At 40.7% G+C, this 23,207-nt stretch overlaps 1 protein-coding gene across 1 annotated transcript; it reads left to right on the top strand.

Moving 5' to 3' along the window:
• Window positions 1-2,144: 2,144 nt before the first annotated feature.
• LOC145485558 (uncharacterized) lies at window positions 2,145-22,202 on the top strand. The gene is made up of 8 exons (XM_081464210.1): window positions 2,145-2,994; window positions 5,621-5,718; window positions 6,662-7,195; window positions 9,135-9,321; window positions 16,598-16,897; window positions 18,141-18,238; window positions 19,202-19,522; window positions 21,171-22,202. The coding sequence occupies exons 1-8, from the start codon at window positions 2,526-2,528 to the stop codon at window positions 21,360-21,362; spliced, it is 2,199 nt and encodes a 732-aa protein (XP_081320336.1). The 5' UTR covers window positions 2,145-2,525; the 3' UTR covers window positions 21,363-22,202.
• The last annotated feature ends 1,005 nt before the right edge of the window (window positions 22,203-23,207 follow it).

Consider the following 23,207-nt stretch of genomic DNA (forward strand, 5'->3'; position numbering starts at 1 on the left):
GTCGACAGGCAGGAGATGACTGACACTTAAGGCTACAAAGAGTGATCAGAGTCACGTTTTCTGTGAGCGTGATCGGATATTTATTTTTTATTTGTTATTTTTCTTTGGACTCATTTCGTAATTCTAGGTCAAGTAAACAGAATCAAGCAAGCCATTTTCAACCGATAACACATGATCTAATCGTTTAAAATGCCATGAATTTACTCCAGAATGCAGTTTCTTTCGAAAGGTCGGCTTGAATTGTAAATCAGAAAGTGGCGACCAACCGAACGTAGCCAGCCTCCGGCGGAAGTAGCGAACTCAACGTGACGAGGTCTTGTTTCCGGCGTCGCTGTTCTTCTCTATCGCCCCCTGTAGACTACGGTATAACAAGTCTTGACGTGATGACATGATGACGTGATCGCGAAGAAAGGCGAGAACGCACAAAGTTAATTTCTACTAACGAACTCAGTTTATTATAACTGAGTTTTAGATGATGTGGTACACACACACTGCACCTGTATGCAGCTACAACTAAAAGCTGGACAAAGCACAAAGATTTAGCCCTTGACAATTTAATTCAAACAAAAACATTTTGCAATATTAAGTTGTAAGGACCCACACAGAAGCAGCCACTCCCTTCCTCCACCTCCCAGTGACGGAAAGTAGTAAACCTTCAGAATTATGGTTATTAAAAAAGGCTATCAAAAGTTATTCCAGAAGAAACAGGAATGTTACTGACGAAACTTGATGGTGTATTACAGAAAGCTTATTATCCACACTAAACCAATTTGCAACATGATTGCATGTTGAATCCGCACAATAGACAAGTTAAGCTGGCTTTACAGGTCTCTCGCAGTTGTACAAACATGATAAATGTCAGTCTCTTGATATTACCTTTCAGCTTCGGGAACAGTTCCAACTTTCCCACTGAGCCGTGCTCGCTTGGACACGTTTAACGTGTCAGTCGGGTATGGCTATTATGGGAATGTGTTTAAGCTGTAATCCTGATTAGTCACCTGTCACGAAGGGCGCTATTACATTGCACAGTCGTACGTAAAGCTTGCTGTACAAATGAAGTCGTGCTGTGAGTTGCACGTATTGGGGCCGACCGCAACAAATTGGGAAAGAAAAGTATAAAGCATGAGGAAATGTGAAGCCAATCCAGCGCATTATTCCTCCCCGCTAACTCTAGCAGAGAGTAGGAACGCGTACAATCGCTATGACGATGTAAAAACTAATTAGCCTACGAGAGCAGACGATTTTGTCGGTTTTTTGGAAAAAGGCGTCTGCTCTCTCAGGCTAGGAAACAATTCAGGGGAAAGCTGTGGAAGCCCTTCAAACGTCATTTATTGTTTACATTTTGCCCAATTATTAGCATTCAACTTTGCGTCGAGTAGGATCACGCTAGATAGGAAAAGACTATAGACATCTATAGAGCTTGTGAAACTTAGTTATTGTAAAAATTATTAGTTGTTTTTGGGCTTTTCGAAACGGCAAAGGATTCGAGTGCGAAAGCGCCAATGTGCCACTGATTACATTTAAACTGACTAAGAGCTTGTAATGTTACAGTGCAGTCTTCTGAACGAGGAAATACTAGAAAATATATCCGTCGTGATCAAGTTCGCTTTTCTCATGACGGCCGTCTACCTTTATATCAATCTTTTAGGATAATCAATATTTACAGGCTTAGGATTGTCAGTAATCACGCTGCAGTGATCAGAAGCGGTCGTTCAACCGTTTTTCTTGGTTTTAAACGTGCACGAAACTTTTCCTTTGGCTCCTGTACTGCTCTGTAGCACGTTAACAAAAAGAAGACAGTCTCACCGTAGCCGGAAAAAAGGATTTAATCCGGGTTTATCCTCTTCAAATGCCCCAATTCTGTTGTTTTCGAACCTTCCTGCACAGTAATTAACTTCCCGTGTGAAATGGTTTTGATTCTTTAATGCAAAAACACACAAACGCATCTTAATTTGTTCAGGCATGGACTCGCCGGTTATTATACAAACATTACATAACCATTGTTACCTTGCAAGATAATCGCGGAATCAATCTTTCGTGACACGTTTTAAATTTTCTCGTGTCGAGGCTAATAAAGTCTGTCATTACCTCGACAAGTGGGTAAATTGACGCGTACATGATATTGTAATAAGACAATCAAAAAGTTCACGTTCAAGGGTCACCACCAAAATTAACAGAAGCAACAGCTCGGGAGGTTTGTTTGCCGTGTTAATCTTGATTTCTGTAAGAGAAAGCAAGCACCAAGGATTTACAGTTGCTTGGCTTAAAGACATTCTTCCAAGTTGGCAACAATAGGAAAGAAAGGTAACCAAGTTCATGACCCTTCCTTCTTGATCACATCGTGTTGTTCCCTTCTACAAGACGTTTTGTGGATCATACGCAACATTGTTTGAAACATGAAATAAAAAGTAGGACTTGACTGCCCTAAATCGAGTTCAGAAAAGTCAAGGGGCTGAAAGTTGTCTGTACTGTTGCTCAGAGACCAAAACGGGAATTGATTGTTTAAAAAACTGCGTGACAAGAACATGTCGACTCAAAGCCTAAAAGAACAAGTAACTAAGGAACCACTCTCACGCAATGTATTCAAAACCAGGACAAGCAAATTACAGAGAATTCAAGTCTCTCCGTCACCTCAACTAAGCCGTAAGAATGTCGTTAGCGCCGAGAAATGGAACAGTAACGGACCCTTATTTGTGGAGTCCAAAGAAGATCAGAGCCGAGCGTGTACTCCAAGCGCGCACGAGAGTATAACGTTTGAAGTGGACGACACTAACACAATGTGGTCAAAAGCTGACAATGGAAAACACGACCATCAGCTCTCCTCGTGGACACATCCGCATCGACGCCGATGCAGCTGCTGTAACGAAGTATACATGATGCGCTTTCTAATTGCAGTGGCATTTACTTTCTCAATAGCAAACCTCTTTTTGACTATAATTCTCACACAAGGACAGAACAGAAATTGTGCCTGCCAAGAAAAAAGTGAATTGAAAGGTAAGGTACCTTAATAAATGTATGCACTAAGTTTTTGTACTCAATCATGGTCCAAAGCCTTGGCCTGCTTAGACGTTGTACGTGATCGTGGGACAGAACTCAGTGAAGACAATGCTGTTTTCTGTACAAATACACTCAGGAAGGCACGCAATCCCGGACCCACTTGAAGTACGCAGGGTAACTTATTTACTCAGATTTGGCAAGTTATATATAGCTCAAAAATCTTTTTCTAAGAAATTGTTTGTACGAAAAGAAATGATTCAGTCTTGCTCTTCCGTGTTCAGAATTTACTCACAATTCGTAATCGTAAAATTCTAGTTAAATGGGTGCCTTCTAGCGTTGAAATGTCTAGTTTTTTCCAGATAAATTGAATCACTCCTTCCTTTTGGACCAGTGAAATTATTCTGGGACCCTTTGTGCTATTTCAGACCGAATTCTATTGTATTTCACTCATCAATTTAAGTACCTTGACTACTGCTCCACGAAACACAAAGGTGTTATTAGGTTTCAAGCTGTTAAAGGAATTCTCTATCACACCAGAAGTTCACAACACTCAAGAGATACAGGCTCAACCTGTTCAACTCGCTGAGATTAAAACTTGCTTTACTGTTATTTATCACCCGGAGGAAGATCCATCTTGAAGAGTTTTTGAAGAGACGGAGAAGGCTAAATAGAAAAGCGGACCTATTTTGAATCAGATATAGATAAGAACCAGACAAACCTTCTTGAAAACAAATGAAGGATTATCGTTTCTGCTCTGAATCTCTGCTCGCGTTACCGCCTTTGGATAGTAACTGTGTAAAGGTGTGGTTAAATGTATAAAACATCTAAGGTGGCATAGAGGCTTTTATAGTAAGGAATGTTGTAATTAACAAAAGGGAAGCTTACATTAGTTTCGGCTCGTGAAAAGACTGGATAACCCTTCTATGGGGATGCCGTTACTACAGTATGTTCTGCAACGTTTTGTTTTGCGGTTTCACATCGATATTTTCAATGTACCTATATTCGTTGATGACTTCTCATGAAGGATTAATTCATTCACGTAACATTTTTCGTCAAATACCGGAGCCCAGCTTTTTAACTATGTCGTAAAAACCAAACCGCAGAAGTACTGGCTTAAGCAAACAAGTTCCTTGCGTTTGCATTAAACACTCAATTTCGACCGATGGTTCAAAGGACTTTCGTTCTCCTTCGGGCTCATCATTCGGAGGACCTTTTCGTGGCATTTACTCCGTGTTCGCAGCACAGTGAAATTTTGAATATATGTTCTCAACTCAGTCATTGAATTCTCTCTTGATTTCGCCGGTAATTAGCAGCTTAGTGATAATGGCTTGATTAAATGTTTGTCCCGCGTGTGTTGAATTTCCTGCTTTGAGCTCCTCTGTTTTCTTCTGGACGCTCAAAAGAACGTGAGCAAATTGCACACCGAGGACCCCACGTAAACCTTTACGTCAACAAAGGGTAAACTTAATTTGTCTCTGTTAGTTTTTGTTAGTTTTTAATATCGAAACGTATACGTATTGATAATAACTTCAAGTGCGAGCGTCTTTGATCCAAGCACAAACTGAAAGCGTTTCTATGTGACCTAGATTTTTTGTACACTTTGCAGACTCGGTTTTTGAAACTGAACTGTGAAAAGTCCTTTTGCTGTTTAATTGGAATTGCAGCAGATTTGACTGTTTACTTGCCATGGATAGCCCCCTTAAACTCCACCCATCAGGTTTACAGCAGGGTTATGAATATTACTCTGTACCTAATAAAATAATTATTGGAATGCTGTGGGTGGAATAAACTTAAAATTCTCACACGATTTGTTTCTATTTGGGGATCACATAGGTCAGTCACCAAAGTAACAATGCAGAGTATGTTTATTTTGAATTGTTCAATTATCCTAGGTTGGTAGCTTCAAAACCAATACGCGCTAATAATTTTAGTAGTGTGATTGTTGCACTGCATGTGCAGAGGAATAATTAAGCCTGCATCTCCTTTTATATGAAATGATGATTATTGTCACCAAACCGAAAACATAGTGGAGATATTTGTTAAATCAGGTTATTTGTCAACAAGTGCGCGGAAGATTAAAAACGAAGGCCTTTCTCAAAAACGATGTCGATTAAAAACGAAATGAGAGTCTAGTTGAGAATGTTCTATTGATTGCTGTAAGGAGCAATGTGCTTTGTAGCTGTATGTGCCTTACAAGACACATACAATTACAAAGGTAGGCATTAAATGAGTTGAGTTGCATTGCAAAATGATGTGTTGCTGTGCCATCCGCATCACGATGCATCTTGTGAAGTGGTACATGCCAATTTTTTAACTAGCAAACTCGACTTGCTTCTTCAATACAGGTTGAATTTGAAACATAAAATTTGTTTTAAATTAAACTTGTCGGTAGTTCAGTTCATTTAGCGGACCAAAAAAGAAAGTTAAACCTTTCATCTGCAGCCATCTTGATAGTAAGGTGCATTCCATTTGTCAAGCCAACCAGTGTAGTCTTTCTTTCCTTGCACACAAACTCAGCATACGTACCTTTATGTCAATCAAAGCAAAATCTCGGTTATTGTTGCCACGTGCGTAAAATTATGCGTCATTTCTTATAACATTTATCTCATTTACTGATGATCAGGTACTGAGAAGAATGTGTCTTGTGAAAAGATCCCGGAGATAATCAATAACTTGGCATACATCAAAAGCGAAGTCAACAACGTCACGACAATTCTCAAGGTAAGCATTATTAACTTTCTTATAGAGTTGTAATCGCGCGGTGGCCTCATGGTTAGTGCGCTTGTCTCCGGATCGAGCAGGCCGGGTTCGAGCCATAGCCAGGGACATTGTGTTGTTATTGTTCTTGGGCAAGGCACTTTACTTTCACAGTGCCTCTCTCCACTCAGGTATATAAATGGGTACCTGCGAAATTAATGCTGGAGGTAGCCCTGTGATAGACTAGCATCCCCTCTGAGGGGAAGTAGAAACACTTCTAGTTGCTACAGAAACCGGGATAAGCTCTGGCCGGATTGGGCACTTAGCTCGTATCCAGACTTAACTTACCTACCTACCTATCTACCTACCTACCTACCGACCGACCGACCGACCGACCGACCGACCTGTACATGTTTGTGACCTCTGCACGGTAAAAATCGACATTCGCGCTCATGGAATGCCTTCTTAAAGTGGAGCTTGCTTACCATGGACCCGTGAATGACGAGGAAAGACTAAAAAAAGTAAAGCAACGATAATGGTAAAGAGAAGACCAAAATGAAGTAGAATAAACAAACAAACAAGCAAACAAAGAAAAACACCCCGTGCACGCATGGAGAGTACAAATAATCGTTGTCGTTTCATGCTAAGAAAATCGGACATAAGCGATAGCTTGTTGGGCCAATATCCCTCCCGAAAAGATCACGCTGCAATACGGCCTGTCTTTTAGTCGGCGGTGTGAAAGCTTGAAAAGGCTAAAGTAGATACCCGGAGTAGATGACCTTTAATGAATTCTCAGACTAAGCAATTCTTTGAAAGTGATGTTGTTTCACACTCAACAACAAGTAAAACTTCTGATCTCACCTTTTACTTTGCAAGGATTGCTTTCCAGTTCCCGAGAAAAAAAATATATAGAAAACTTTGAAACAGCAGTCTTACGAATGTCATATGTATTCTGTTTCTTTTAAAGGGAAGTAACAACGGAACGGTTCTAACGGGGCCACCCGGACTTCCGGGTCCGCCGGGGCCACCGGGGAGTCCCGGTCGAAACGGCTTACAAGGGGAGCCTGGCCACCAGGGTCCGAAAGGAGATACTGGATCACAGGGCCCCAGAGGACCATCAGGAGTTGGATCACCAGGACCAGTTGGCCCTGTAGGGCCTAGGGGCTTTAATGGAACACAAGGTTCAATGGGCCCTCCTGGCGCAAGGGGCTTGCAAGGATTAGCAGGTCTCCAAGGCCCCATGGGGCCTATTGGCTTTAACGGCTCCCAGGGCCCACCAGGTCCCGCCGGCCCAGGGGGCCCTAGAGGCCTCCCTGGATACAATGCATCACAGGGAGGAGGCGGCGTGGGGGTGCAAGGCCCTGTTGGCCCTCCAGGTCCCCCGGGAAGGCCTGGACCCGGAAATCTCTCACTTTGTGAGTACAAAAACAAAAAGGAAGCTGCACAGACTGGTGGATCAGCAGCCTCGTCAAGAATTACTCTACGAGAAGATGACCATCCGGTACGTGTAACTGAAATAACATATACTAGCTATGTAGTTATGCAACACTTCTGATTGGTATACCAAGGAATATTCCACGCGAAACTTGTATTTGCTCAGTATACACACTCGCCTAAAGGCGGGGTAGGGGTACAAGGCCCTGCTGGGCCTCCAGGTCCCCCGGGAAGGCCTGGACCCGGAAATCTCTCACTCTGTGAGTACAAAAACAAAAACGCATACGCACATCCTGGATCAGCAGCTTTATCAATAATTACTCTACGAGAAAATGACCATCCGGTACGTGCAACTGAAATAATATATAATAGCTATATGGTTAGGCAACACTTCTGGGTCGCGCATACCGAGAAATATCCCTCGCGAAACTTGTATTTGCGCGGTATACACACGAGCCTTTCAGGTCCGGTAATACCGGCAACATTTTTCTTCAACTTGTCTCGCAACATTGTTGCACTGCAAGTTGAAACACATTGTTGCGCGTAGTACCACGTTTGTGAGCAACTTGTCTCGCCGCAAAATACAGTGTTGCAAGTTGAGGCAACATGTTGCGCAAAGTAGACTCGAGTTCTAATTTCTACAACAAATTTTAGTTTTGCTGCTCGTATTACCACTGAAGCTACAACTTGTCTCGCAACAAATTTGAATTCAACGCTTGTGATTGGCTGTCGCGAAGCGCGGCAAATAAAAAAACATACGTACAAGGCGGACGGTGAAGGCGAGCTTGAACTCGAAGTAGACCAGTAAATCTCGGAGAGTCATAACTTTGTCCTATACAAGGACCTCGAGGGCTATCATAGTCTTTGGGACACCTCGTTTGTCCCATCGAAACAAGCAGGAAAAAAGGCGAAAGTCTTGGAAGAACTGTCGCAAAAATACAACTTTTCGCCTAGCTACCTGAAACGAAACTGAGCTTCATACTGAGAGAACTTCGCTGGCACGGAAAATTACGAAGAAAATGACGGCCAGAAGTCGAAGTGGAACTTCGTCGAAATGCTTAATTATATTAAAGAAGGCGTCATCTTTATTTACACACGGTTATGCAATTATACCTGTAGAATTCTGCAGACTTGCAACACTGTATTTTGCTGCGAGACAAGTTGGACACAAACGTGGTAATACGCGCAAAAATGTGTTTCAACTTGCGATGCAACAATGTTGCGAGACAAGTTGAAGGAAAATGTTGCGCGTATTACCGGATCTTTAGGCGAGTGTGTATACCAAGGAGTCCCAGGTAACAATTGGGATATTCCACAGTACATCACGAGAAAGTGTTCAATAAGCACTTAATGACTGACCCCAAGGGAAACAGGGAGTTTTGTTTCCCCGAGACCCTCGATGTTCCCCGAGGCGAAGCAAAGTGGAACATTGAGGTCGAAGGGAAACAAAACTCAGTGTTTCCCATGGGACCAGTCATTAATTGTTTTGTTATTCTACCCAACTCAAAAATAGAAAAAAATCTGCCAAGAAATCGTTTGCTTGACTCCAGCTGACTCACTGGGTGTAGCGTCGAATATGCAACGGATTTCCTGCATTCTAAATGGCTGTATTTTCTATGGATTTCCCTCTTCGATGCCTTTTAAACATTCTTTGGTTTCGTCTTTCCACTTTAAGACCAAAAGCGGTAATTTTATGTTTTATAAAAGAAACACACGTCAACCAAAAATGTTTCAGGAGCTAAAAAGGTTACCAATTTTTTAAGATATGGAGGACTCTGCATGCGCGTGTTAGGAGTGATCGCAAACTATACTTGTTTAGTTTGATCATCTCATAGTAAAAGCCATGAGATTCATCACTAGTTTAGTGGGGAAAATGGAAGTCATTTTACCACTTAGAAAGGTAAACTTCAACTTCGATTAAATGGCGCCAAAAATTAATGAACAGACGCACAAATGAACAGTTTTCCAGTTTCACAACTTTTCTCATAGCATTTCGCACTTTTCAGGGCATGAAGATTGTTGGTGCCACGTGTTCAACAGACAGAGCTGCAGAGTACGTTTTTGAAGACGGATTGATTGACCCGAGTACAAACACGATTGTGTACAATTGCGTTTGTAAAGGAACTTCATCGCTCTTCCATGGCGCTAATAAAATGCAGTGCGTTATTCATTACTGGATCTGCCCCATCACTAGTTAAGGAAGTTACTATTTTTTCTTGACTAGTTTTTTGGGTAAATAAATAAGGTGTACCCTTGGTCCAGATAAGTAACAAAGCACATCGGCGTTTTCTTTTCTTTTCTGGCACGCCGTGTTGTCGACGTCTTGTGTTTGGATCAAGAAAGGCTCAATCTGTGGAGGGCTTTTCTGAACCTGACTATTAGGGCGACGTTACTTCCTAGGACATGAACACAAACTATTTTGCTAATTTTAGAGGAACACTTCAGCTTACAATCAGACCCACTTTGTTATCGTAAAAAGCTATCCCAGATACCCTTTTGCACTATTACTCTAGCATTCAGTTCCTCGCTGTTTCCGAGACGTGACAGAATAGGCGCTTTTTGCGATAGAGTCAATTGACTACAACTACATGAATCTTTCACTTTTCCCTATGTCTAACGGACCGAATGCTATTTAATGCCGATCACGTCTTCGATTAAAAAAAAAAAAATGGAAAAAAAATGAATTCTGTTAGTTGTATTTAAAATACGACATCGTACAAATCTGCTTTTCTGTGATTGCATTCATCCTTTACCATATGCATTTTAAATCGTTACATTACAATCGTCATGCAATATAGGAGAATAGAATAGAAACCACTCCATTACTATCCAATCAGTATTACGTATTAAACGAGTTATTATAGACCCTAGTGTGCAATGTATTTAAAGTATCGAGATCAAACGATGAAAGAAGATATAACTAGAAGACATGTATATGTACATAATTTATTGATGAAAAAGTCTTCTCTTCGTTCGTGAGAGAAGAAAGCTGTAAATTTTAAAAAAAAGTCGCTACAAGACATATGCCCTTTCCATAATGCCCTATAGTCCGTCAGCAGCAAAAACATCAAATTGTTTAAATATGGTTAAAAAATAAAAGAGTAAGTTGTAATGTATTAAAACAGGTTAATACTTGGGTGAGGAGCTGGCCATTTCATACACCTCTTGAAACATAATAAAAAGCGGGAACTGTTCACTACAATTAAACGCTTAAGCACAAGGCCAGAGTGCGATGGGCTACTTAGATTGCCACTCGTGTGTAAGACGGAAGGATTTTGCTGGATGGGTAGGGGGCAGGAGACCTTATAAGTTGACGGTTTGTGTATTGCGGTTCGTTAAGGCATATATATCGACCCCTTATTGCAAAACACAAGAAAACCAGTTTGTTGTCATGGAGATTATCAATACTCGCTTATTGCACATCGACGAGGTCGTGAGTCCTAAATTCATTTCTACTGCGAACAGGAACTCCACCACACCATCGGCCATGTCCTTTATATTTATTAGGATCCGTTCTGTGGGGTTCTTCTCATATAAAATTGCCAACTACCATTTAATGCCGACCACACTACCTCCTGTTTTCCTAAAACTCTTGCCCCAGTTGTTCAAAGTGTGGATAACGCTATCCACCGGGTAAATGGCTGTTTTAAAAATTTCAAATATGAGTGCCATATATTCCACTTCATATAGAGGTTTACTTAACGTTCGGCTTACTGGACCACGTATCGTAAAGTCAGTTTAGCCAGTTATTTGTTTGAAAAGGTTCATTCGTGTGGGTGTCGCACGGTGAAAAGTTCTTTCAAATAGACCAATTTCGATATATTAAAATTCAGCCTAAAAAAATAGACCTCAGTACGAGGCTCTGGGGAATAACTACAGAGTTTGTGGGGTTTATTCCCCCAGAGCCTCGTACTGAGGTCTATTGTGTTAGGCTAAATTTTAATATACGTATAGTTTTGAACGACTAGTAGATTTATACTAAAACAATTAGATTATTCGCGCTTCATTTCTATGCGTGATAGCTGACGAGGGCGCAGCCCGAGTCAACTATCATGCGTTAGAAATCTCGAGCTCATAATGTGATTGTTTTAGTATAAATCTAGTAGTCGTTTAAAACTTTATCTAAATCCTCTTCACAGACACTTCGAAAACGCTGAGAAGCGGCCGTCATTTCGTTACCAAGGACACACTGCTACCCTACTCACTATCTATCACAGAATAGATAGTGAGTAGCGTAACCAATCAGAGAACGGCATTCGTGATAGAACGCTAGTAGATTTGTACTAAAACTCGATAGAAACGCAGAAATAACACGAGCTGTTGACGTAATTATGGCGCCAGCAAAAAGAATTTACACTTTGATAATCAAAGTTAACATGTTGTTTTCCTTTTTTTCGTCGCGGTGTTTTCTAAAAGAAAAACATGTTCTCCGTGTTTCAATCGAGTTTTAGTACAAATCTACTAGCGTTCTATTACGTATGCCGTTCTCTGATTCGCTACGCTACTCACTAATTAATCTGCGATAGTTAGTGAGCAACGTAGCAGTGTGTCCTTGTTGACAAAATGATTGAAGTATCTGTGAAGAGGACTTAGGTAAAGTTTTGAACGAGTTATAGATTTATACTAAAACAATTCGATTTTTCGCTCTCGATTTCTATACTAAATAGTTGACTCGGGCTGCTCCCTCGCCAACTATCACGTGTTCTAGTTCACCTCTAAATTTTCTCCGATTCTTATTGGTTTAAATTGATCACGTGATGCGATAGTGTTCATCCGCGGAGAGACACTGTCAGCCCATAGTGCCCGTCCGCGGAAAATACCCGGATGGATAGTACTCGTCCGTGAAAATATTTCTGTAAAGAAGCGGGCTTATAGAAAGTTAACAATTGAAATTGCATTGAAAGGGTTTTTGTTTGTTTTCTTTTCCATCTTTTACATTTGGCTTTCACGGCTTTCATCTAAAAAAGTTGAAAAACTATGGGCCTGATAGTTGCCCCTTGGAAATTTGATGTGCTTAAAACTAGCATATTTGAACTGGAAGCTTCGCTTCTCGGGCACATATTTGTTTCAAGAACATCAAATTTCCGCGGGGCAATCATCAGCCGATAGTTCCTCGACAGAAACACTCTATTGTTTAAATAGAAATCTGGAGCTCATAATCTAATTGCTCAATAGAAACACTCGTGAAAGTTTGGGAGAACTCGAAAAAGCTGTGGAAACACTCACCTGCGGCTCGTGTTCCCACAGCATTTCTCTTTCTCCAAAACTTCCCCTGGTGTTTCTATAACTCGATAGAAACACGGTACATTTTTTTTATTTCTTAAATATCGAAATTGGTCTATTGTATAGAGCGTTTTCACTTGACGTCATGGTAGCCATATTGGTGTTCCAAAACAATGAAACGGCGGCCATGTTGGTGTACCAAAGCAATCCCTTGGTGGTAAATACTTTACTTATGTAAAATCTTTCTTTTGTTCCAACAAACTTGCAGGGCTGCGGCCACGTGAATAAAAACGCTCTATATGTTCTCACAACGTCGACATTGGAAAAGGGAAAGAGTTACGACCATCCTGTACAACAAAGTAGATATTACCACATGAAAGTATTCCTTAATGGTTTTCATTTAAATGGCTACATACTAGAAATTAATTTCCTTCACAGAAAATCGCTCAACGGTTTGGAGTTAACACTCAGTAGCGTTCTTTTAATTTCAGGCAGGAAAGTGTGTTAGACAATTAATAGCATATATACATGCAAAATTATTCAACATGTTGATTGGATGAGAGCTCGTTAATTAATCCCGACCAGTACAGAAAGTCGAAATTGAGTGCAAAGAGTTTAAACCTACACAGACCTATTCAACGTGACCGACTCTAAATCATAGGATGGGTTTACAATGCTAAACTTTAAATGAATTCAACGAGAACCCAAGTTTGAGTGTACGGGACCGAGCAATATTTTGAACAAACTTAAGGAAATCCCGTGCACGGTTAACCTTATCTACGTAGATCTAACCGACGTAACCAATTCTAAACCACAAAATCGATGCAAAACTTCAAGTGAATTTAACACTGTGAACCCCAGTTTGAGTATATGGAACCGAGCAATATTTTGAATAAACTTTAGAAAATCACTTGCACAGTTATTTACACAGACCTATTCGGCGTGACCGACTCTAAACCACAAGATGGGTTTACAATTCAACGAGAACCCAAGTTTGAGTATATGGGACAGAGCAATATTTTGCACAAGCTTAAGGGAATCACGTATAAGGGAGCTTATATACACGGATCTAACTGACGTGACTGACTCTAAACCACAAAATGGATTTACAATGCTAAACTTTAAATGAATTCAATGATCTGGGAACATCAGTTTGAGTACATATGGGAATGAGTAATGTTTTAAACAAACTTAAGAACACCACGGGAGCCAGCCGGCAAATTTAAGTGTTTGCTACTTTGAAGTTTTTCGGGATTTAAAACCATTCACCTCTTTAAACTTTGAACTGATTGAATGCAGAATACCTCGATTATTCAAATGGAGTGTACTCATCGTTTAACAGAGTAAATTGCAGAAATCCATGCAAGACAAAGAGCGATTATTACGATGTACAATGTAAAGCCTGGCTAAATTATTCGACGCCGAGACGGTTTCCCTTTAGTATCTTGGAAATGAGACGATACGCCACTGGACATAAGTTGAGCTTCAATTGAGGTTCACCGCAGCTATTGTCTAGGAGAAGAAAAAAAAAATATTTGAGATTTAAGTATCAAATAAAGGGGAATAAAGACTTTAGATTTTACAATTTAGTTTATCACATTGACAAACAAAACGGTGTGATTCTCTCCCAACTGATTCACAATATAATTTATAATTTATTGATTTCAAACGTGGTCGTACGTAATGTACCCAAATACCTAGTCACACAGAGTGATCCGTGTGAAATTGTAATATATCTTTTATGTAATAATATATATATAAATAGTTTATAAATATACTTAAAAATACATTTCGTTATAATATAAATTCATTCGGACCAGTAAGGAGTATGGTATTATACATTGTATCTTTCATAGTTTACTCTCCGATATTCTTTTTCACATAAGCAAATTACAGTTTTATTTTATGTACATAGTTTCAGGGAAAATAACAACCTTTAAGGCAGCATCCATTACTAAACGATAAGAATTGTGCTTTCTTTTTAGGTTGTAATCTAGTATGATATAGGCATGTTATACACGTTTCATTGTGTAAGTAATCAATAAAGCATCCAATGTAGCATGTACAGCTGAACTTGGTAGGTTTCCTCTTATTATAGCTATCGATCAGAAAATAATCAATTATTCCTTATATCTTCAAAGCATAAGGACAATAGCTTTATTGTTAAACAAATCTTTCTCATGTCTGAAGATCTTCGTCACGCTGGTGAAAATAGTTTCTATTCTGTATGTCCTTATGGTCATGCAAATAAAGCTAGTTGTTGTTAATAGTGGTATGATTTTGTGATCAGGTCTGGTCTGAAAAACATTATAATTTCAAACTACGATACGTAAACGCAATTTTCCATGGTAACAAATCTAAGTCTCTTGGATGTTTCGAGCCTTACTGTATTGCGCCCTTGACTGATGTTCATTTGGACTAAGGTATTCAAAATCTCTACCGGGTTTTATACTTTTTGATATTTCTAAAAAGCGCAGGTATGAGACCCTTAATGGGTTTACGATCCCGACGTTTATCTCCCTTTGAACCACGCCCATTCATTAATGTTTTCACTCACTTTTCCACACAAAATTCTACTTACAAAGTTGAGAGTTCTCTCATTCCTTCCCACCTTTCTATTTTATTTACTTTTTGTTAATTTTCATATTGTAATATGTTTGTAAATAAGAACGTTTGGAATTAGATTATGATAGACTGGCCAGGGCAGCTGTTTGAAAAGAGAAGAATTGTGGTATTTTATAATTAATTGAAAACCCTGTAGACAACATAGATGCTAAATGATTGTCCTTAAGACTAGAAGAAGGGAAGTCAATAGATCAACTTCAATCATCGTGCCTTGAGCGCACGAATTTTACCAGTTATCCAGTCTAATGTTTGTAGCCAATAGCCACATCTTTCATTATTTAAGTCGTCTGCGCTCATCTAGGGAATGGTTCGTTGTCATTTAAGCCTTCCCTCTTACGATTTCCCTCACTAATCTCTTTTTATAAATTATGGAACTCCTCTTGAGTTTCACAAAATCTTGGGCGCGTGGGGGGAGGGGGGGGGGTTGGGTCGTAGTATTTTGGCTTGAAAAGCAGAATACAATTAGTCTACGAGCGTGCGTTGGATATTAGATGAAAAGTAGCCAACGAGGCGCGTAGCGCCAAGTTGGCTACAATCATTTTGTATCCAACAAGCGCGAGTGGAATAATTGTTTTATTGAAAACGCCCCCGAAATATAGAAAACTGTAATAAATGATAAAAAAAAAAGATATTACGCGCGCGCTTACCATATTTGCAGAGCACGATGGCTAAGGCAATGGAAACTCTTGAATTGCAATATCCAATGATCCAGCTTTTAATAATATCTTATCTCTACTGAAGCAGCACTCCGTATGCTTATTCCTTCGCCTCGCTCCTGAAGACAGCATAATTCCTCGTAGGTTTTGTTTTTTTCAATTTCCTATACTGCTTTAATGTACAGGTTTCTCATAAGTTATGATTTTAGCATCGATTTTTTTCGGAAAATGTCGGAGGGATGAAGCTCGAATTCGGCAAAGAGATAGAGAAAAATCTCATCGATCAACAACCGTCGCCATTTAGGTGAGATTTTCAATATTGTGGCGTTTATTCCAGTTTGAAGTGGAGGAGGTCGCGGGTGGTGGCCACCAAGTTGAAAGCCTTGTTTCCCCCCTCTTGTTTTACCGGTAACCGACCAAAAGCAATTTCGTTGAAAGACCCTTCAGACTGCCCAGGAAGGCGAAATAACGCCACACATTAATCGATTAACGTTTCATTTAACTTTAGTGGGATGTTCAGACCGAGAAGTAATTTAGATATGGAATTTTCAGAGCGTTATTCATAACCCTCGCAGATTCTCTTCGTTTCTGTAAACAATTATTAAGCCTGAACACATAGGGTGGTCTGCCTGTAGTTCCTCAAGGTCAGGTCTGTTTGAAGACGTCGTCCTCGCCGGGGGGATGACTTTAATGTCACGCGAAGGAAAGAATCTGTCAGACAAGTCTCCTAGAGGTGTATCATTAGCTGATTATAGGTCAAACTCAAAGGGAAAGAACAGTTCATCTGGTTGAAAACATTTACCACGTCACGGATGACAGACATTTGTGTGTTTGTGAAACACGCCTCGACATGAAATAAACCACAATTGCAGCATAAAGTCACTTGACAGTCTTGGGGATAAATTTGCTTTCGATATAGCTTTGATTCCTTTTCGCAACGGAAGTCACAGCGCTCGATCTCTAAGCGATGAATGAGGCACATGAAAACCAATACTTGGAGCTGGACTCAGTTAAAACAGAAATTGAGCCAACAATTTATGATGACGTCGTCGCTGAGAGTTCAACTCCTGCGTTGGAAAAAACGAGCTATGAGATGTGCAGCCGAGAAGCCGTGAAGAAAAAACAAGCATCAGCAGATCTTGAAAACGCGTGTCAACGTGATGTGGTCGTTTTGCGGCGAATGCTGTTCTTTATGTCCGCAGTTGTTGTTGTCGCTCTTCTGACTGCAGCTGCTGCTTTGTTGCTAACTATATCAGCGATGAAGGGTAAGCATTATTATGCGTATTTACGAAGTAGACAAGTTCCATCAGTTAGAATATGTACAAGAAACGATCGGCTAATGGCGTTAATATATATGGATATTGGCCAATCTCCTTCGGTCAGGATGGCTGGACGTTGGCCATCTCGACCGAACGAGCTTGGTCAATAAAGGATTTATTATATTGAAAAGAACACTATTTTTGGCGGGACACAGCGGGTAAGATATCACCATGTTGCCCGCTCGAGTAGCCGATCACAGCACAGGATTTGCTTTATCTTGCCTGCTCACGGAGCTAGCCATATAATAAATATATCTTATCGGCCAAGCGCCACGCCTGTACTGGGAGAATATCGCCCCGAAAATACAAAAAAGATCAAGGGTCGATATTCTCTAAGACGGCCCCGAGTAAGCTCGGCCGAAGATATTTGTTACACGACTGAAACTACCCGAAAATCTTCAATAGTGACATTGCGGGATCATTCGGCACAGTGTCCGTCCCAATACCCTAGACCTCCGAAAGTAACGTTCCCCCCCCCCCCGAAAGTTTAATTTTTTACCTTCCTTTTGAGCACTGAAAGGAAAGGTGCCCCCGAAAATAGCAAGCCCACCCGAAAGTAGCGGCCCTTTAGAAAGTCTTTCTTCTCAAGCGCGGGTCATGCGGATGGAGTAGCCTGAATGCAGGACTGAACATTGACTTGAAGAGTTATCTGTGATTTTATTTCGAACTTGACTAAATTTTTCTTCAAAGCTAAGTATGATTTAAAAGCTGTGTTTGTCTAGCAGCAGTGTCAAATGATATACTGTTGTATGTGCCTTACAAGACACATACAACTACAAAGGTAGGCATTAAATGAGTTGAGTTGCATTGCAAAATGATGTGTTGCTGTGCCATCCGCATCATGATGCATCTTGTGAAGTGGTACATGCAAATTTTTTAACTAGCAAACTCGACTTGCTTCGTCAATACTTGTTGAATTTGAAACATAAAATTTGTTTTAAATTAAACTTGTCGGTGGTTCAGTTCATTTAGCGGACCAAAAAAGAAAGTTAAAACTTCCATCTGCAGCCATCTTGATAGTAAGGTGCATTCCATTTGTCAAGCCAACCAGTGTAGTCTTTCTTTCCTTGCACACAAACTCAGCATACGTACCTTTATGTCAATCAAAGCAAAATCTCGGTCATTGTTGCCACGTGCGTAAAATTATGCGTTATTTCTTATAACATTTATCTCATTTATTGATGATCAGGTACTGAGAAGAATGTGTCTTGTGAAAAGATCCCGGAGATAATCAATAACTTGGCATACATCAAAAGCGAAGTCAACAACGTCACGACAATTCTCAAGGTAAGCATTATTAACTTTCTTAAAGAGTTGTAATCGCGCGGTGGCGTCATGGTTAGTACGCTTGTCTCCGGATCGAGCAGGCCGGGTTCGAGCCATAGCCAGGGACATTGTGTTGTTATGGTTCTTGGGCAAGACACTTTACTTTCACAGTGCCTCTCTCCACTCAGGTATATAAATGGGTACCTGCGGAATTAATGCTGAAGGTAGCCCTGCGATAGACTAGCATCCCCTCTAAGGGGAAGTAGAAACACTTCTAGTCGATACAGAAACCGGGATAAGCTCTGGCCGGATTGGACACTTAGCTCGTATCCAGACTTAACTTACCTACCTACCTACCTACCTACCTACCTACCGACCGACCGACCGACCGACCGACCGACCGACCGACCGACCGACCGACCTGTACATGTTTGTGACCTCTGCACGGTAAAAATCGATATTCGCGCTCATGGAATGCCTTCTTAAAGTGGAGCTTGCTTACCATGGACCCGTGAATGACGAGGAAAGACTAAAAAAAGTAAAGCAACGATAATGGTAAAGAGAAGACCAAAATGAAGTAGAATAAACAAACAAACAAGCAAACAAAGAAAAACACCCCGTGCACGCATGGAGAGTACAAATAATCGTTGTCGTTTCATGCTAAGAAAATCGGACATAAGCGATAGCTTGTTAGGCCAATATGCCTCCCAAAAAGATCACGCTGCAATACGGCCTGTCTTTTAGTCGGCGGTGTGAAAGCTTGAAAAGGCTAAAGTAGATACCCGGAGTAGATGGCCTTTAATGAATTCTCAGACTAAGTAAATCTTTGAAAGTGATGTTGTTTCACACTCAACAACAAGTAAAACTTCTGATCTCACCTTTTACTTTGCAAGGATTGCTTTCCAGTTCCCGAGAAAAAAAATATATAGAAAACTTTGAAACAGCAGTCTTACGAATGTCATATATATTCTGTTTCTTTTAAAGGGAAGTAACAACGGAACGGTTCTAACGGGGCCACCCGGACTTCCGGGTCCGCCGGGGCCACCGGGGCCTATTGGCTTTAACGGCTCCCAGGGCCCACCAGGTCCCGCCGGCCCAGGGGGCCCTAGAGGCCCCCCTGGATACAACGCATCACAGGGAGGAGGCGGCGTGGGGGTACAAGGCCCTGTTGGCCCTCCAGGTTCCCCGGGAAGGCCGGGACCCGGAAATCTCTCACTTTGTGAGTACAAAAACAAAAAGGAAGCTGCACAGACTGGTGGATCAGCAGCCTCGTCAAGAATTACTCTACGAGAAGATGACCATCCGGTACGTGCAACTGAAATAACATATATTACCTATATACTTATGCAACACTTCTGATTGGTATACCAAGGAATATTCCACGCGAAACGTGTATTTGCTCGGCATACACACTCGCCTAAAGGCGGGGTAGGGGTGCAAGACCCTGCTGGGCCTCCAGGTCCCCCGGGAAAGCCTGGACCCGGAAATCTCTCACTCTGTGAGTACAAAAACAAAAACGCAGCAAAATACAGTGTTGCAAGTTGAGGCAACATGTTGCGCAAAGTAGACTCGAGTTCTAATTTCTGCAACAAATTTTAGTTTTGCTGCTTGTATTACCACTGAAGCTACAATTTGTATCGCAACAAATTTGAATTCAACGCTTGTGATTGGCTGTCGCGAAGCGCGGCAAATAAAAAAAAAAACATGCGTACAGGGCGGAAGGTGAAGGCGAGCCTGAATTCGAAGTAGACCAGTGAATCTCGGAGAGTCATAACTTCGTCCTATACAAGGACCTCGAGGGCTATCATAGTCTTTGGGACACCTCGTTTGTCCCTTCGAAACAGGCAGGAAAAAAGGCAAAAGGATTGGAAGAACTGTCGCAAAAATACAACTTTTCGCCGAGCTACCTGAAACGAAACTGAGCTTCATGCTGAGAGAACTTCGCTGACACGGAGAATTACGAAGAAAATAACGGCCAGAAGTCGAAGTGGAACTTCGTCGAAATGCTTAATTATATTAAAGAAGGCGCCATCTTTATTTACACACGATTATGCAATTATACCTGTAGAATTCTGCAGACTTGCAACACTGTATTTTGCTGCGAGACAAGTTAGACACAAACGTGGTAATACGCGCAACAATCTGTTTCAACTTGCAATGCAACAATGTTGCGAGACAAGTTGAAGGAAAATGTTGCGCGTATTACCGGATCTTTAGGCGAGTGTGTATACCAAGGAGTCCCAGGTAACAATTGGATATTCCACGGTACACCACGAGAAAGTGTTCAATAAGCACTTAATGACTGACCCCAAGGGAAGCAGGGAGTTTTGTTTCCCCGAGACCGTGGATGTTCCCCGAGGCGAAGCAAAGTGGAACATTGAGGTCGAAGGGAAACAAAACTCAGTGTTTCCCATGGGACCAGTCATTAATTGTTTTGTTATTCTTCCCAACTCAAAAATAGAAAAAAACCTGCCAAGAAATCGTTTGCTTGACTCCAGCTGACTCACTGGGTGTAGCGTCGAATATAGAACGGATTTCCTGCATTCTAATTGGCTGTATTTTCTATGGATTTCCCTCTTCGGTGCCTTTTAAACATTCTTTGGTTTCGTCTTTCCACTTTAAGACCAAAAGCGGTAATTTTATGTTTTATAAAAGAAACACACGTCAACCAAAATGTTTCAGGAGCTAAAAGGGTTACCAATTTTTTAAGATATGGAGGACTCTGCATGCGCGTGTTAGGAGTGATCGCAAACTATACTTGTTTAGTTTGATCATCTCATAGTAAAAGCCATGAGATTCAACACTAGTTTAGTGGGGAAAATGGAAGTCGTTTTAGCACTTAGATAGGTAAACTTCAACTTCGATTAAATGGCGCTAAAAACTAATGAACAGACGCACAAATGAACAGTTTTCCAGTTTCACAACTTTTCTCATAGCATTTCGCACTTTTCAGGGCATGAAGATTGTTGGTGCCACGTGTTCAACAGACAGAGCTGCAGAGTACGTTTTTGAAGACGGATTGATTGACCCGAGTACAAACACGATTGTGTACAATTGCGTTTGTAAAGGAACTTCATCGCTCTTCCATGGCGCTAATAAAATGCAGTGCGTTATTCATTACTGGATCTGCCCCATCACTAGTTAAGGAAGTTACTATTTTTTCTTGACTAGTTTTTTGGGTAAATAAATAAGGTGTACCCTTGGTCCAGATAAGTAACAAAGCACATCGGCGTTTTCTTTTCATGCCAGTCTGGCACGCCGTGTTGTCGACGTTGTGTGTTTGGATCAAGAAAGGCTCAATCTGTGGAGGGCTTTTCTGAACCTGACTCTTAGGGCGACGTTACTTCCTAGGACATGAACACAAACTATTTTGCTAATTTTAGAGGAACACTTCAGCTTACAATCAGACTCGCTTTGTTATCTTAGAAAGCTATCCCAGATACCCTTTTGCACTATTACTCTAGCATTCAGTTCCTCGCTGTTTCCGAGACGTGACAGAATAGGCGCTTTTTGCGATAGAGTCAATTGACTGCAACTACATGAATCTTTCACTTTTCCCTATGTCTATCAGACCAAATGCTATCTAATGCCGATCAGGTCTTCAAAATTAAAAAAAAAAAAATGGAAAAAAGAGATGAATTCTGTTAGTTGTATTCAAATTACGACATCGTACAAATCTGCTTTTCTGCAATTGCATTGATCATTTACCCTATGTATTTTAAATCGTTACGTTACAAACGTCATGTAATATAGGAGAATAGAATAGAAACCACTTCCATTACTATCCAATCAGTATTACGTATTCCACGAGTTATTATAGACCCTAGTGTACAATGTATTTAAAGTATCGTGATCAAACGATGAAAGAAGATATAAATAGAAGACATGTGTATGTACATAATTTATTGATGAAAATAAATTATTTTTAACTTTGCAAAATCTTGTCTTCGTTCGTGAGATAAGAAAGTTGTAAATGCAAGAAAAAGTCGCTAAAAGACTTATGCCCTTTCCGTTATGTCCTATTGTCCGTCAACAGCAAAAACATCAAATTGTTTAAATATGGTTAAAAAATAAAAGAGTAAGTTGTAATGTATTAAAACACGTTAATACTTCGGTGAGGAACTGACCGTTTCATACACCTCTGGAAACATAATAAAAAGCGGAAACTGTTCACGTAAACGCTTAAGCATAAGGCCAGAGTGCGATGGGTTACTTAGATTGCCACCTGTGTTTAAGACGGAATGATTTTGTTAGGTGGGTGGGGGGTAGGAAATCTTAGTAAGTTGACGGTTTCTGTATTACGGTTTGTTAAGGCATATATATCGACCCCTTATTGCAAAACACAAGAAAACCAGTTTGTTGTCATGGAGATTATCAATACTCGCTTATTGCACACCGACGAGGGCGTAAGTCCTAAGTTCATTTCTACTGCGAATAGGGACTTCACCACACCACCGGTCATGTCCTTTATATTTATTAGGATCAGTCCTGTGGGGTTCTTCAACTGCCATTTGATGCCGATCACACTACCTCCTGTTTTCCTAAAACTCTAGCTCCAGTTGTTCAAAGTGTGGATAATGCTATCCACGGGGTAAATGGCTGTTTTAAAAATTTCAAATATGAGTGCCATATTTTCCACTTCATATAGAGGTTTACTTAACGTTCGGCTTACTGGACCACGCATCATAGAGTCGCAAATAGTTTAGCCAGTTATTTGTTTGAAAAGGTTCATTCGTGTGGGTGTTGCCCGGTGAAAAGTTCTTTCAAATAGACTAATTTCGATATATTAAAATCCAGCCTAAACAGGAGCCATAATCGGGGACGGAGACCGCAATTTTGTCACTTAATTATATCTAAGGGGGCCGCTGTAATTGGCTAAGCTGTAGCGGCTTCCCTGGCCATTTTGTTTTGTTTTGCTGTCTGTTTTTTTTTTTTTTTTTTTTTTTTTTTGCTTCCTCTTTTTTTTTCTTTTCTTTATATGTAATAGAAG

This window comes from Orbicella franksi, chromosome 4 (genome assembly GCF_964199315.1).
Source record: "Orbicella franksi chromosome 4, jaOrbFran1.1, whole genome shotgun sequence".
Taxonomy (NCBI): domain Eukaryota; kingdom Metazoa; phylum Cnidaria; class Anthozoa; order Scleractinia; family Merulinidae; genus Orbicella; species Orbicella franksi.

Bases quoted from the DNA above. Each gene is read 5' to 3' on its own strand.
- LOC145485558 (XM_081464210.1), top strand. From the start codon at position 2,526: ATGTCGACTCAAAGCCTAAAAGAACAAGTAACTAAGGAACCACTCTCA. The intron at 2,995-5,620 runs GTAAGGTACCTT...ACTGATGATCAG, and splicing joins AGAAAAAAGTGAATTGAAAG to GTACTGAGAAGAATGTGTCT. The intron at 19,523-21,170 runs GTACGTGCAACT...CGCACTTTTCAG, and splicing joins TACGAGAAGATGACCATCCG to GGCATGAAGATTGTTGGTGC.